The 15,603-nt window shown below is 45.0% G+C and overlaps 1 protein-coding gene across 3 annotated transcripts in view; it reads right to left on the reverse strand.

Annotated features, from left to right (window-relative positions):
* Positions 1 to 2,138: 2,138 nt before the first annotated feature.
* The window catches only part of NR6A1 (nuclear receptor subfamily 6 group A member 1), a 205,513-nt gene continuing 192,048 nt past the window's right edge, over positions 2,139 to 15,603 (reverse strand). For all 3 annotated transcript variants that reach the window (XM_012532795.3, XM_012532794.3, XM_033427218.2), the window contains 3 exons: positions 12,533 to 12,654; positions 7,680 to 7,832; positions 2,139 to 5,942 (listed from right to left, as the gene is read on the reverse strand). In XM_012532795.3, coding sequence (XP_012388249.2) covers positions 5,854 to 5,942; positions 7,680 to 7,832; positions 12,533 to 12,654 — 364 coding nt within the window. In that variant the 3' untranslated portion in view covers positions 2,139 to 5,853. The remainder of the gene's footprint in view (positions 5,943 to 7,679; positions 7,833 to 12,532; positions 12,655 to 15,603) is intronic.

The following is a 15,603-nucleotide window of genomic DNA, read 5'->3' on the forward strand; positions in this document are numbered from 1 at the left end:
GGCAGAATCCTGTTATGTCTGAATATTCCATATGTTTCTGATTCACAGCTGGGCCTTCAAACATGTTGTTGACCCCTCTCTGACTTGGTCTATCCTCCTCTGTCTGGTGACTTTCTTCAAGGCCTACCTTCAACACTCATCTGTGAAGCTCTTCCTGAGTCCCATGACCTCCTCTCAGAGACTCCATTTTCTCAGCTCTAGAAAACCTCATCTATTTTCTGGAAAGGCAGGCATTAATTGGTTGGACCACAGTGACATAAACGTCCATACACATCCCCATATACATCCTTAATTACAATCCTGATCCCACTGTACTGCAAAGGTCTGAGTTTGCCTCTCCTGCTAGACTCAATTCCTCTAGTTGTGCCACTTTCTGGCTGGTTAGTCCCTTACCCTCATTTAACCTTAGTTTCTTCATTTACAAAATAGAGGTAATAATTCTTGAAGTTCAAGGAGGTTCAGGTTTGTGAAAAGTCCCAACACACTGCCTGGCACACAGAGCAGGCACTTCAGTCAGTATTGACTCACTGATTCAAACAGTTCTGAGAGATATCTCTCTGCCAGACTCTCTCAGCAATAGCAAGTGGGCGAGTATCAGCTACAAGCAGAAGCAATTGGTCTGAAGGCACACCCAGCACCTAAGGACAACCCATCGTCCCTCCTCGGAACCCCAGACACGCTTCACAAACAGATGCCATGTGCAGAAGGATTCACATTTATTGGTTCAAATACAGTACCTAACATTTTCTAAACATGCATTTCACACTAATTGGTCACATTTCCACAGGTAGTCAATTCACAGAAAAGGGCCCATCCCTTGCCAGATGGCAGGGTGGGAGGTAGCAGAGGGCCTGGGTAGCAGAGCCCGCCAACTATCACTTGGTCATGCAGGATTGATGGAGCCAGGTTGGCGGGCAGCCCTTGCCCGGCCCTTTGGGGACAAGGGCTCAAAGACATCCTGTTTACTCGACTCCTATATAGGACTGTGGGTAGAGGTGGGCCTCAAGTAGGCAGCCCAGGGGAAGGCTCATGGATGCACGTGCCACCAGAGCTCCTGAGGGTGGTGTCACGGGAGGTGGTGCTCCCTGTGCCTTGGATCATAGAAGGGAAACGGAAGCCTCTTCAAGGGGGTGGCTAGTCCCTGGCTGGGCAGGTGGGAAGGACTCCCCAGACATGGCCCAGACATTACAACACAGCCACAAACCCCTATTGCAGGCCTGGGATGGCAACATAGACAAAAACACCACCACCCCAGGGCAGGCGGGGTTTCTTTCCTAACAGAAACATGTAAACAGAGCAGGAGCTACAGTATTCTTTTCCCACAAGATTCCTCAGAGAGGAATAGACCAGGATGTCACTCAAGAGGTAGTTTTTTTTTTTTTTTTTTTCATGGAAATTTGAGTCAACAACATTATCACCTATTATAAGACATTTCAGAGAAAGAAAACAATGGTCACCAAAGGGCAAAAATGATCCTTTGGCTGGCAGGGCTGGCTCTCGGATTTGGAAGACTAGCCTCCACCATTAAGACAACTTTTTTCTTGGGCTCGAAGCAAGCTCTGGCCTGATTCACAGCTTCCATTTGGGCCTGCAACTGATTCCTGAGCAGGCTGTGGCCCACTGAGGGCCACAGGCCCAGAGAAGGTAGGCCAGATGGGGACTGGATTAGGCAGAGGGACCAGGCATCTTGTGAGCCGGTAGTGGCAGGGTCACTGTGGCTCATGTTGCAGGATAGCCATAATTCTTCAAGTCTCAAGGGAACCCAGCTCTGGCCAAAGAGGAAGCCCCAGCATCTTTTCTGGGGGCCCTGCCTCTGAGGAAACAGTCCAGGTCTGGCTCCCAAGCCCAGAAAAGAAGCTGTTGCTTGTGGTAGCCAGGAGAGGGGTTTCTGGGGACCCTGTAATTAAATACACATCCCTGAGCTGTGGTCCTAGAAACCCTTGCCTCAAGGCTAACCAGTTTCCAGCACCTGGTGGAATGATTGCCGTTTCTTATCCTGAGACACAGATAAAACATCATTTCACAGACACTGGACATAGATGCTTCAAGCTGAGGGAAAAGGGAGGAATGATCAACTGCAAAGGCAGAGGGGAGTGCAGGGGGACTCTCATGGATCAAGTCGGGGAAAGTAAGAGTGGTGGGGTTTTTGTTTAGTTTTTTTTTTTTTTAATTTTTTTTTTTTTTTTACTTTAAAAAAATCAAAGAAAAATTTAAAGTTTAATAAAAGGGCTGGTCTAAAAGACTGGATTTCTTAAAACAATTGCAAAATTTTAAAAAGCAACAAGGAAAAAAAGACATAGACCAGGGGCCCAGAGCTAAAGACTTGGAACCACTGCTCAACTTCCTGCCCTGCTGGGAGGCCAGAGTCCCTTTACTTTGGCCAACCTTGGACATGGCCTACATGTTGCCCATACTGGGTTTGTCTGTCTCTGTCTGTCCCATTCCCCAATAAATTGAGAACAAACAAAGGTAGGATATGGGCAGCAGAGCAAGGCAGCTAGCTCAGAGAGCCCAGGGCTTTAAGGACCTGGTGACACACTGGCCATGGCAGGACTCTCTTCCCTGATAGGGGGTGGCAGGTGAGAGGCACGGTGCTGTGGAGAGGGTGACTGTGATGATGCCCTGGAGACCCCTCAGTTCCCTCTATCCCTCCTCCTCTGGATCTGGGGAATAGGACAGAGGTTCTTGCCTGCTGCTTTCTGTCCCTGGAGGTTTGCCCACCTCACTTACGGATCAGGCCTGGCTGGGGGGCTGGGTATCCTCTGAGCCAGATGGAGTGCTTTGAGACAGGTTCTGGGGAGTTTCTCCAGACTGAGGGTGACCACCAAGCCTTGTGAAAGACTCCGAAAGTCTACAAAGGAGCCACAGAGCATGAGTTGTAGGTGAAGTTCCAAGATTCCAAACTTCTGTCTTCGGTCAAGAAAACATTCAAAGGGAAAGGAAGGGAATAGCTTGTACGTTTAAACGCAGTGCAATGAGGTGGGATTCTCCTTTACCACACAGCCTTCAGGGTCATATTTTTATGGTGGAAAAATTCTCACTCAAAGTGAGTGCTGCTGGTGGCAGGGGATCAGAGAGAGGACAGAAGGGAGGGGAATTACAGACAACATGCACAACTTTTTTCTTTTCCACTAGCAAAAAGGCTACCTGTTAACCAAACATCATGGGAAGAAAGGCAAAACATAAACACATCAAACCTCCCCCTCCAACCTTTCTCTGTGTCCTTCAAACTGAATTCACAAATACATCTAGTGGCTGACCTAATGTCTCCACACTGCTAGCTACACTCCTACCTTCCTCTCATAATACCTGAGTTTGCGACGCAACACAGTCACTTTACCCTGTTTAAAAAAAGCCCACGTCATAAAAGGACTGGGTGCAGAAGACATTAAAGGTGGTCCACAGGTCAGGCTCCAGCTCGGAACACAAGGCCACTTGGCTCAGAGATTCTGCAGGGCTCTCAGCAATGAATGGGCTCTTTGTTCTTGTGGAATCTGCTGCAAACATTTGTAAAAATGGATTTGTACAATGGCAACTTGCAGAACCTTTCCCCCACTCCACAAATTAACAACTTGCTCTGTTTAATGCTGCATTATCAAAGAGACATGTTGCTGCCTCATGGAGAGCAGTTCCCTCTGACTCCCAACCCAACCAGTAAAATGCTTAATTTAAGAGAAAAGCAATTTCAAAAAATAATAATAATTTGGCCGATGGAAATCTAGCAAAGAAAGATGCAGCACATAAGAGCCATCCTGGAGAAGGGGTCTCTGATATGTGTATCTTCCCCTACCTTGAGGAAAGCGGCTCGGAGTCTGACCTGTAGCCAGAGTGTGATCTAGTTGGTTAAATAAAAGAGCAGAAAAACAAAACTATTGTGAATTTAGAAATAAACAAATACACACACACAAATCTTCCCATTGACATGTGAAAAACATTCTGGTTGGCGCTTTTCCTGAGGACCACGTCTCTTCTTTTTCTTTTCCTTTCTCAGAGCAAATGGGGAAACGGCACTGGGAAGTAATGCTCTGAGTTTTAGATCCATCAAGGGATAAAGTTATCACTCTGCTGGTACCCGTAACATTTCACCGGAAAGAAAAAATTACAATCCGACACGGACTACCCGATATGCACACAATGTGGTGGCCCTCTGAGTAAGTGTGCTAGGCTGAGCGGGGAAGAGAGCAAACAGCCTTTGACTAAACAGGCAAAAGGAGGTCCTGTAGGCCCCTCAAGCCTAGCCAGGGATGTACCCAGCTAACTGGCCTGTCTGCTGCATTGGCTGTGGGAGGTACGTAGGTTTAGGCAGGGACAACTGCTGTAGTAAGGCAGAGAAGGGAAAAGCACCTGAAAGAGTTCCATGACAGACCTTGTGTGACTGCCGGCCAAAGCCAAGAGGGTAAGGAACATTTCCCAGGACTAGGTGGGGCACGTAGTGAAAGAACAAGGGGTCCAGGCCATACCTGCAGAGGGGGCAGCCAGGCCTTTAGGAACATGAGGTAGTTTAAAGCCCCCCTTCCCTTCCAGAAGCTTTGGACTCCAGCCCTCCAGACCCTGGTCAGTCAGGCCACTGATAACTCTAAGGGGCAGCTGGGCCACTCTGGATCTTGGGCTTACTATTCTGAAGAAACCTGGTTTCATTTTGGGAGAGATTAGGAGAGCATGGAGTAGAATGTAGGGACAAAAATTCTGGTCAGCAGATGGGTGAATGATCCTTCCAGCTGTTTGGAAAAGAGACTGCAGTTTCAGATTCAGATCTGGAGGTGGAATGGGATGGGGTGGGGAGAGAAACAGGGAACTCCAAAAGAGGAGTGTTTATGCTATTAGCAGTCTGGCCTTTGTCCCACTACTCTTTGAAGGTGAAAGGAGAGTAAATCAGTAGTGGGCATCAGGATTCTGGACATGACATTCTGAACTCACCTGTTCTTTTCAAAGGGCCAATAGGAAGTCAAGTTTATAAGGGAGAGGCAATGAGTCTAAAGAAAGTAAGGAAACTAGGTAGCTGTGAGCCCCAAGGGAGATGGTAGGCAAATCCCAAGGATTAGCTGACCGCTAGGGCTTTGCCTAGGTGAAAAGGTGACAGTGGCAGAAATTAGTAGTGGTCGTATGGATGGTGGGGAGGGGAGGCCCCACAGTGTGGTGTGAGAGAAGAAACCCTTCTCCCTGAGGACTCGTCTGGAGGGAGGACACCTAACTTAGATTTGGTCACTGTGCACAACTCTCAGCTTTCATGCTTTCCAAAGAAAAGAGATAGCTAAATCCCCATCTCTGGTCCTGTTCCCAATGTCTCATCCACTTTGCTTAGTAAACCTCCTAATACCACTTTCCCTTTTATGGTGTGCTCTCTTACCTGGTAATTCTGTAGCTAGAAAAAGGCAGTTTGCTCTCTGACAGACAAATGTATGAATCTGCTGAGAACATGTGGAAAAAGTAGGGTTGGTCACACCCCTCCCTTTCCAATGAGGTAGTCATCTTTGTCAATATTATGGAAATAGTCATCTCAGCCCCTTCCCACCCTCTCCCTCAAAATACAAAAGAACTATCTCTAAACAATGACAACACTGTAACATTAAACATCTTCACATTCTGTAAACTGCAAGGAAATGCATCGGCTGCATTCACACAAAAGCATGTGCATCATGTTGAAGGCCATACATTCAACTCTGTCGTGAAATAAATATATAGAAAAATGAGGTTAAAAAAACAAGACAAACAAACAAAAACTCTTTTGCTATGGAGGCAACTGGCAAGGCTGCTCCACAGCCTCCATCTTGGTCTCTCTGGCTCTTTCTTCCGGAGCCTGTCCTGCCCACCCCAGGCCTTGCCATTGGCCTGAGGAGGGGTGCTGGGGACAGGTCACTCCTTGCCCACACTTGTCTTGCAGGAATGCAGCACCACCTTAAAGAGGAGGGGCAGCTGCTCCAGGGGTACATTCACCATCTTTCCTGGGAAAAGGCAGAAAAAGAAGAGTTAGCCGTGGCCACTAGTAGAAGGGCGTGTTTGCCTCCTCTTGGGCTGGTGAAAGAACACTGCCTTTTCTAGTGACTGGGGCGAGGAAAGTGCCATGAGTTATTACAAAGGTAAAACAGACTGGGCTAACATCCTATTACCCAGACCTATTTTGGTGCCTTAGGGAGTCCAGTAATGGTGCAAGCTCTAATTGTTGCTACTATCCAAAGAATACTGAACTCTATGCTAGGTGTTTAAATACATTATCTCATTTAATTCTCACAGTATTTCTGTATGACAGATTTTACTTTTTATCCCCATTTTACAGATGAGGAATCTGAAACTGAAAGGTATTCCTTGATGTCCTCTTAGAGCGAAAATAATGAGAAACTTATATCCTATTTCATTTCCTAGTAGATTCTTTAACTAGCATTCTATAAAATACTGCTCTTCAGAATAGTATAATGGGTTAATAAAACGTAGCAAGGAAAAAGGAGATGGGGTTTACAGGGGCAAATAAATTGAGAAATTCAGGGTTAAAACAGGTTTTTTTTTTTTATTGGAGGATTTCTAAGAGCACTCAGAATGCTTATATACTTTGTAAATATGAGGCTATAGTTCTTCTCCCTGACAGAACCCTACAGTCACCTGGTAATTTTTTTTTTAAAATACTGATGACCAGGCTCCACTCCATATCAATTAAGTCAGAATCTTTAGAGGTGCAGCACAAGAATGGATATTTTTTAAAAGCTTCCCAGGTGATTCCAAGGGCTGTCAGTGTTGACAACCCAGCTCTGTGGGGGAGAGTGGGGTATAATTATTGACCTGTATTTCACAGAGCACCTGATTAATATTTTGCTTGGTAGAACATAGTTTTAAAAATGCTGAGACATACACTATCAAAACACTCCTAAAATTCCAATAGTTTATTTAAGTCCAGTTCACACCTCCTAGACTACTTTGTGGCCCAAAAAGTAAAATTTGATTTTATCAGACTGAAAATTTTCTTCCTTCAAAATTGTACTGCTGAAGTTTACAGGAACAATCTCAGCCCAGAGGTCACATTTCTGAGCTGCCCCTCAGTATGTGCTAGATAACTATAAACAAGAATCTTTACCAAATGAAGTAAAGCAACAACAAAAGCCAGGATTTCATGTTGAAATGGACCTATTTAAATGTCAAGAAGCTCAGAAAGGGGTTAAGACCACAAAACAACTAAAACAAAAATTCCTTTATGAACACAGGATTTTTGAGAATTATTTTAAAGATATCACTTTTAATGAAAGATCCTCAAAAACCTATAGGCAATTCTATGAAATAAAATCAATTAAAACATTGAGATATAGTTAGTTCACATGCCATAAAATCCACCCTTTTAACGTATATAATTCAGGAAATGACGTTAATTTGAGAAACTCTGAGCTTCTTTCCCCATCCATAGAATGGCCATAATATCACCAACTGCCAGTCCTGCAGAAATTGAGATTAAGTGATATCAGGTCACAAAGGACCCTGCACATCACAGGAGCTTAGGAAATGTTAGATTCTCCTCCCTACAAAGAAAAAACAAACTTCTCATTATAATATAACTTTTCTGAGGGCAGGGGTAGTACCTCTTTTATTGAGCTGGTGATAGGCCTGGCATCAGCATCCTGAAAACACTGCTTTCCTCATTCCCTTCACAAGTTAAGAAAAGCAAGGAAGGGTTGGAAGCCCAGGACCCAGAATGTTACCTGCAATATAGCGAATCTCAGGTAAGCACATCATGAGGTCAGGAAAACGGTTCGGCTGATGTGTATATTTATATTCAGTGAAATCCTGGCAAATGTACCAATATCGTTTGTTCAATTGTTCCAGCTGCGAGGCACTGGTCAGACCCCTGATATCTGTGAAAAAACCACAGGAAATGGGAGGGGCTTTATAATGTGGAAGAAACACTGGCTCCTTGAATATGTGTATCTTTCAATGAAAAGTTATTAAACATTGTCTCAACAGGGGATCTTCTCTGTTTCTGACAGGGAGGAACAAAAGCTCTGGGTCAGGGAAGAGAAATAAGATAAAGGAAAAAATTATCAAGGACAATCACTAGACTGAGCCCCCTGAGGGCTAGGCTTATCTTTCTCAACTCTGTACCCAGCTCCCAGCACAGGGCTTGGCACAAATGGGCACCAGTGGATGTTGAACAACTAACTGAATAATCTACCTTTCCCAATTTATCCTTCACAGTATCTTTAAATTTGCTCTTTGCTGGAACCATTCAGAAATCTTCACGTTTCTACATACAATTACACATGGTATCCTATGTGCTTCTACTCATACTATTCTACCTGGGCCACTGGTATTCTACTGGGTCGCTCCAGTTTTTTTTTCTGTATATAAGTATATCTTGTTTTATTGTGCTTTGCTTTACTGCACTTCACAGATATTGCATTTTTTACAAATTGAAGGTGTGTGGCAAGTCTGCACCAAGCAAGTCTATCAGTGTCATTTTTTCCAATGGCATTTGCTCATTTCGTGTCTCTTTGTCACATTTTGGTAATTCTTGCAATATTTCAAGCTTTTTCATTATTATTAGATTTGTTATGAGGATCTATGATCAGTGATCTTTGATGTTACTATTTTAATTGTTTTGGGGTGCCACAAACCGCGCCCGTATGAGACGGTAAACTTAATTGATAAATGTTGTGCATTCTGACTATTCCGTTAACTGGCTGTTCCACTGCCTCTCTCCCTCTCATCGGGCCTCCCTATTCCCTGAAACACAACAATATTGTAATTAGGCCAATTAATAATCGTACAATCGCCTGTAAGTGTTGAAGTGAAAGGAAAAGTCACATATCTCTCACTTTAAATCAAAAGCTAGAAATAATTAAGCTCAGTGAAGAAGGAATGTCAAAAGCCGAGACAGGCTGAAAGCTAGGTCTCTTGTGAGTTAGCAAAGTTGCGAATGCAAAGGAAAAGTTCTTGAAGGAAACTAAGAGCACTACTCTAGTGAACACACAAATGATAAGAAAGCAAAACAGCCTTATTGCCGATATGGAGAAAGTTTGAGTGGTCTGTATAGATCAAACCAGCCACAACATTCCCTTAAACCGAAGCCTAATCCAGAGCAAGGTCCTAACTCTCTTCAATTCTATAAAGGCTGAGAGAGGTGAGGAAGCTGCAGAAGAAAAGTCTGAAGCTAGCAGAGGTTGTTTCATGAGATTTAAGGAAAGCCGCTGTCTCCATTAAAGTGTGAGGTAAAGCAGCAGTGCTAATACGGAAGCTGCAGCAAGTTATCTAGAGATCTAGCTAAGATAATTAAAGAAGATGGCTACACTAAACAACATATTTTCAATGCAGACGAAACAGCCCTATATTGGAAGAAGACACTATCTAGGACTTTTCATAGCTCGAGAGAAGTCAATGTCTGGCTTCAAAGCTTCAAAGGACAGGCTGACTCTCTTGTTAGGGGCTAATGCAGCTGATGACTTCAAATTGAAGCCAATGCTCATTTACCGCTCCGAAAATCCTAGGGCCCTTAAGAATTACGCTAAATCTACTCTGCTTGTGTTCTATAAATGGAACAACAAAGCCTGGATGACAGCACTTCTGTTCACAACCCGGTTTACTAAATATTTCAAGCCCACTGTGCAGACCTACTGCTCAGAAAAAAAGATTCCTTTCAAAATATTACTGCTCATTGACAAAGCACCTGGTCACCCAAGAGCTCTGATGGAGATGTACAATGAAATTGATTTTGTCTTCATGCCTGCTAACACAACATCCATTCTGCAGCCCATGGATCAAGGAGTAATTTCAACATTCAAGTCTTTCTATTTAAGAAATACATTTCCTAAGGCTGTAGCTGCCCATAGATAGTGATTCCTCTCAAGGATCTGGGCAAAGTAAACCGAAAACCTTCTGGAAAGGATTCACCATTCTAGATGCCATTCATGATTCACTGGAAGAGGTCAAAATATCAACATTAACAGGATTTTAGAAGAAGGTGATTCCAACCCTCATGGATGACTTTGAGGGGTTCAAGACTTCAGTGGAGGAAGTACTGCAGATGTGGTGGAAACAAGAGAACTAGACAGAATGAGAAGTGAAGTCTGAAAATGTGACTGAATTGATGCAATCTCATGATAAAACTTTAGCAGATGAGGAGTTGCTTCTTATGGATGAGCAAAGAAAGTGGTCCCTTGAGATGGAATCTACTCCTGCTGAAGAAGCTGTGTGAAGACCGCTGAAACAACAACAAAGGATTTAGAGTATTACATAAACTTAGTTGATAAAGCAGCAGCAGGGTTTGAGAGAATTGACTCTAAATTTGGAAGGAGTTCTACTGTGGGTAAAATGTTCAAACAGCATTGCACGCTACAGAAAGTTCATTCATCAAAGAAAAAGTCAATTGACATGGCAAATGTCACTGTGGTCTTATTTTAAGAAATTGCCACAGCCACCCCAACCTTCAGCAACCACCACCCTGATCAGTCAGCAGCATCAACACTGAGGCAAGGGCTTCCCTGGTGGCGCAGTGGTTGAGAATCCACCTGCCAATGCAGGGGACATGGGTTCGAGCCCTGGTCTGGGAGGATCCCACAAGCGGCAGAGCAACTGAGCCCGTGTGCCACAACTACTGAGCCTGTGCTCTAGAGCCTGCAAGCCACAACTACTGAGCCTGCATGCCACAACTACTGAAGCCCAAGTGCCTAGAGCCCGTGCTCCGCAACGAGAAGCCACCGCAATGAGAAACTTGCGCACCTCAACGAAGAGTAGCCCCCGCTCGCCGCAACTAAGAAAGCCCACATGCAACAACGAAGACCCAATGCAGCCAAAAATAAATTTAAAAAATAAATTAAAACAAACAAACAAACAAAAACAACACTGAGGCAAGACCCTCCACCAGCAAAAAGATTACAACTCGCTGAAAGCTCAATGATGATTAGCATTTTATAGCAATATTTTTTTTGAGGTATGTACTCTTTTTTTTAAAAATAAATTTATTTATTTATTAATTTATTAACTTTTTGGCTGCGTTCGGTCTTCGTTGCTGTGTGCGGGCTTTCTCTAGTTGCGGTGAGCGGGGACTACTCTTCATTGCAGTGTGTGGGCTTCTCATTGCGGTGGCTTCTCTTGTTGCGGAGCACAGGCTCTAGGCACACGGGCTTCAGTAGTTGCAGCATGTGGGCTCAGTAGTTGTGGCTCGCAGGCTCTAGAGCGCAGGCTCAGTAGTTGTGGCACACTGGCTTAGTTGCTCTGTGGCATGTGGGAGCTTCCCGGACCAAGGCTCGAACCCGTGTCTCCTGCTGCATTGGCAGGCGGATTCTTAACCACTGCGCCACCAGGGAAGTCCCCTGTACTCTTTTTTAAGACATAATGCTACTGCACACTTAACAGATCACAGTATAGTATAAACATAACTTTCACAGGCACTGGGAAACCAAAAAATTCATGTGACTCACTCTATTGCAATATTCACTTTATTGTGCTGGTCTGGAACCAAACCTGCAGTATCTCCAAGGTATGCCTGTAGACGTCTCTCTCATTCTCATATATGTATATATATATTATATACCGTGTTCATATACATATAAACACACACAATCCCCTTTTTCATATATAGAATATAAATATTCTATACATAAATCTTACCCAGCCTTTGAGGCCCAGATCTCAGATTTCTGGTCCTCCAAGTAGTTGTTACTGATCTCCCCCCATTTGAGGCTCAAGCAATGTAACAAGTGCCATCAGAATGTATACTTCTTGAGGCCAGGAACCTGGGATCTAATTTATTTCAATGTCTTTAATGTTCAACACAGGGCCTGGCCCAAGGGAGGCACACAGAACACCAGATAAATGCATGAAAGGTGCAGAAGCAAGAGGAAGAGGTCAGTACTGAGGGAGGAGTAGGCAAAGAGGAGGGGATCAAGAGTCTCTGGACTAGGAAACTGAATACAGGAACACAGCATTTTCAATGTCGTAGGCCACGAAACAGCCCAGCCCCACTCAGAGTAGAGTACTCATACGCTACTCTGGAAGAAAGGGAACACAAATCCTCCTTGCATACTCTGCTTACCAGCAGCTACCAAGTGCCGCTCTGCAAGTAAATCACACCCACCACTCTTCGAATTAAAGCCATGCTTGATACGGGTGTGTGAGTTTTGTGCACCCCCGCTCTGCCCTGAAGGGGCCCGTCAGCCTGTCACAGATCCCTTATCTCTAGTAGTTTCATCAGTCACTCTGCTCTTCTTCAGTCACTGGTAAACTTGGTGCATATTTTAAATGACGCATGTACTGTCCTTGATGTCTGTGTTTAAATGCATTAAAACTGACTAAACAAAGCAAATCCTCTTCCTTCCTCTATGAGTTATAGAGGCTGTGGCATTTAGGTTTGAAGAAAAAAATCCAAACCATGCTCTGTGCTATAGTGGGGCAGAATGATGATGAGGGCAGCACAGGACTTCCAAGATCGGCACCCACATGGTGTGACAGATTGTGTGACAGTCCTGAGGGTAAAGGGGGTAGGGGTGAAATGAAGGCAAAAGGGCAAATATTCACTGACAAAAAAAAAAGTCTTTTCTTCCCACCCCCAGTTACTCACCTTGATTTAGGAAGTTAATTGCTTTCATGCAAGCATACTCCTCATTGCTCACTTTTAGCTGATGGAACTTGTGATACAGGTAGATGAGCCGCTCAATCACCTCCATCCCTTCATCACTAAATCTGGGGAACAGACACCGGTGTTAATAATGGGCTCTGATTACCAGTGGAGATAATGGAAGGGAGACAGAAGTCACCTACAGCTCCTTAAGGCAGCTAAGATAGGAAAGAGGTTGAGCTTGGGGGAAATGGAATCCAGACACATTTGTGAAAGACAGGTGAATCCATGGTTTGTCTAGAGGCCAAGGCAGCTCATACGAGCTGCTCTTCCCCAGGTCAGTTGGGGTCAATCAAATCTAAGTTCAAATCCAGCTCCATCACATACAAGCTATGAGACCTTGGGAAAGTCCTCTGACCTCTCTAAGCTTTGAGGACCTCCTCTGTAAAATAATGCTTGCCTGCTTGGGGTAACAAGGGTCACGGGGGTTTGGGATGTAAATGTAGAGAAGTATGACATCGTTAAGATACTGCTGTTGTTGCGATGCAGCCTGTAGTAACAATGGCAGCTACCATGGTGACTCTATGTGAGCTACTGCCACAATGAAGAAAAAGCTGCTGATTGTATTTAAGTTCACTGTTTCCAGCATGGCTGAGGTTATGTACAGGGAACATTTTTACTGGTATCCCTTGACTTCAGCTAGAGAGGGAGGGAGGGAAACATAAATTGAGCCTCCATGTCATGCCAGTTTCTGTACTGGGCACTTTATGTGCATTATCTCATTTAGTTTTCTCAGCCCTACGTGCTAGGTGAGATTATAATCACCATTGTACAGATGAGAAACTGAACTTCAAAGAATAGAAGGGACTGGTCCACAAGCACACAGCTGGTTGGTAGCAGAGCTAGAACCTTGAACCTGGGCTAACTCCCTAAGGCCTTGATTTTCTCAATATCTGAGGTAGCATCCATTAGCAGAGAAGACTCAATGCTGACCATGCCGCTTTTTTTTTTTTAATGTTTTTTCTTTCAGGAGTGTTTTTTTTTTAATTTTATTTATTTTTGGCTGCATTGGGTCTTCGTTGCTGCACGCGGGCTTTCTCTAGTTGCAGTGCACAGGCTTCTCATTGCGGTGGCTTCTCTTGTTGCGGAGCTCAGGCTCTAGGAGCGCGGTCTTCAGTAGTTGTGGCACACGGGCTCAGTAGTTGTGGCTCACGGGCTCTAGAGCGCAGGCTCAGTAGTTGTGGTGCATGGGCTTAGTTGCTCAGCGGCATGTGGGATCTTCCCAGGCCAGGGCTCGAACCCATGTCCCCTACACTGGCAGGTGGATTCTTAACCACTGTGCCACCAGGGAAGCCCCCATGCTGCTTTCTTTGGATTAGGAGTTAATTCCTTGGGGAAACACCAAGTTTTAGGCAAAGGAGCCCTAGGCTGGGGGACTAATACTCTGCGTCATAGTGGGTAATATCTTATACCAGAAATGGAGATACTCCCAAACCAAGGAGGCAAAGGCTTAGTGGGGAAATAGTTTATAAAAGCTGGGGTCAGGCCCAGCATCCACTCTTCTAGGTGATCCAGATAGGCCTCTGATGCAGCTGAGTCACAAAGAGATGCTTAGCCTCAGAGTTGCTTCCTGGTGACTTGTTCAGATCAGGGTACTACAGCCCCATGCTAGGCAAGAAGCCCCTATCTGGGTAGGGTCCAGAACTCCTGGGAATGTACTACTGCTGTCTGGGTCCTATTGCTTTCTGTGTTGACTGTGAAGGTTTCGCAAGGGCTTGGCTTCCTGGCCAGGCAGGACATTTTCTCTTCCCTTGGGGAAAGCCTGGCTCCTGTTGGGGCCAGAGGCACCTGTACTTCTCAAGCACCAGGGGGAGCCACAGCAGCAGCTACTTGCAATCCGGAGCCCTGACCCTCTGGGTCCCAGTTTGCTAGTTTGAACTACCATGTTTTCTCTGCTCCTGGCCCAATGGCTTTTAATACGTTCTCAGATTGGCTGATAGACACACTTACATTTAATAACCACTATTATAACCATACCTATTATTCTACCATTTGTTGAGTGTTTGCTACTTGCCAGGCCCTTTGTTAAATATTTTACATACATCATTTCATTGGATACTTCCAATAAATCCACAAAAAAGGATACTATAATCCTCTTTGTTCACTTGTGGAAACAAAGGCTCAGAGAGGTTATTTACTGTGCCCTTATTGTATTCTTACATTTTACCCTCCTGATAATCTGTGAGAAAAGTAATATCACCTTCATGTTAGGGAAGAGGAAGCAGAAGAGATGCCTTCTCCAAAGTTCTAAGTGAATAAAACAAATTAGTGGTGGTGGGGACAAGGTTTAAACCCAAGTTTTCTCATTCCAAGTCCGTTGCTTTCTCAGCACTACACTGTCCATTCCCTGACTGTCTTGTTCTTAACTGGCAACTGGGAAAGGCTACCACATGCTACCACAGGGGACACCTCAGGAGGTCTGTGTTCGCAGAGCAACTCAGCTCAGGGCCCAACCCAGAGTGGGTGTCGGACTCGCTGCAGTGCATAGAACTGCCCCTCCGCTGCCTCCATGATGCTGAGACCTGCAGGAAGCAGTATGCCTGTGAGTGAAGATCACTCCTCATCACAGTACTTTGTCACCTACTTCTGTTCTTGCGAGGGAAAAGGTCTTTACTAAAAATGCCTATCAGTATCTGTTTGGAAGGGTGGGGAAGAGATGGGATGGGGTAGGGCTTAAAAAAGGAGGATGCAGCAGTGTCAGCATCTGTCTGGTGGCCGAGCAGCATAGCAAGTAAAGATAACACTCTCTCCCCTCATCAGTAACCTCTTGCCGCAAGCGCTCACTCTGGCTCTGCAGAACCTGCAGGTGTGTGGCTACCAGCCAGACCCCTAGACAGCAATGCTAAACCTATTCCCAGTTGAGTCTTGACCTGAGGGACACAAAGGAACTCCCACATGCCTGGCCTGAGTATATGACCCAGATCTGCCCTCTCTCTTGGGGAGAGCACATACCCTCTTTCCCAAGCTTCCTAGGATAGGCAACCAGCATGGACCCCTGGCAGCCAGCCCAGCAG

This window comes from Orcinus orca, chromosome 6, assembly GCF_937001465.1.
Source record: "Orcinus orca chromosome 6, mOrcOrc1.1, whole genome shotgun sequence".
NCBI classification, from domain to species: Eukaryota; Metazoa; Chordata; class Mammalia; order Artiodactyla; family Delphinidae; genus Orcinus; species Orcinus orca.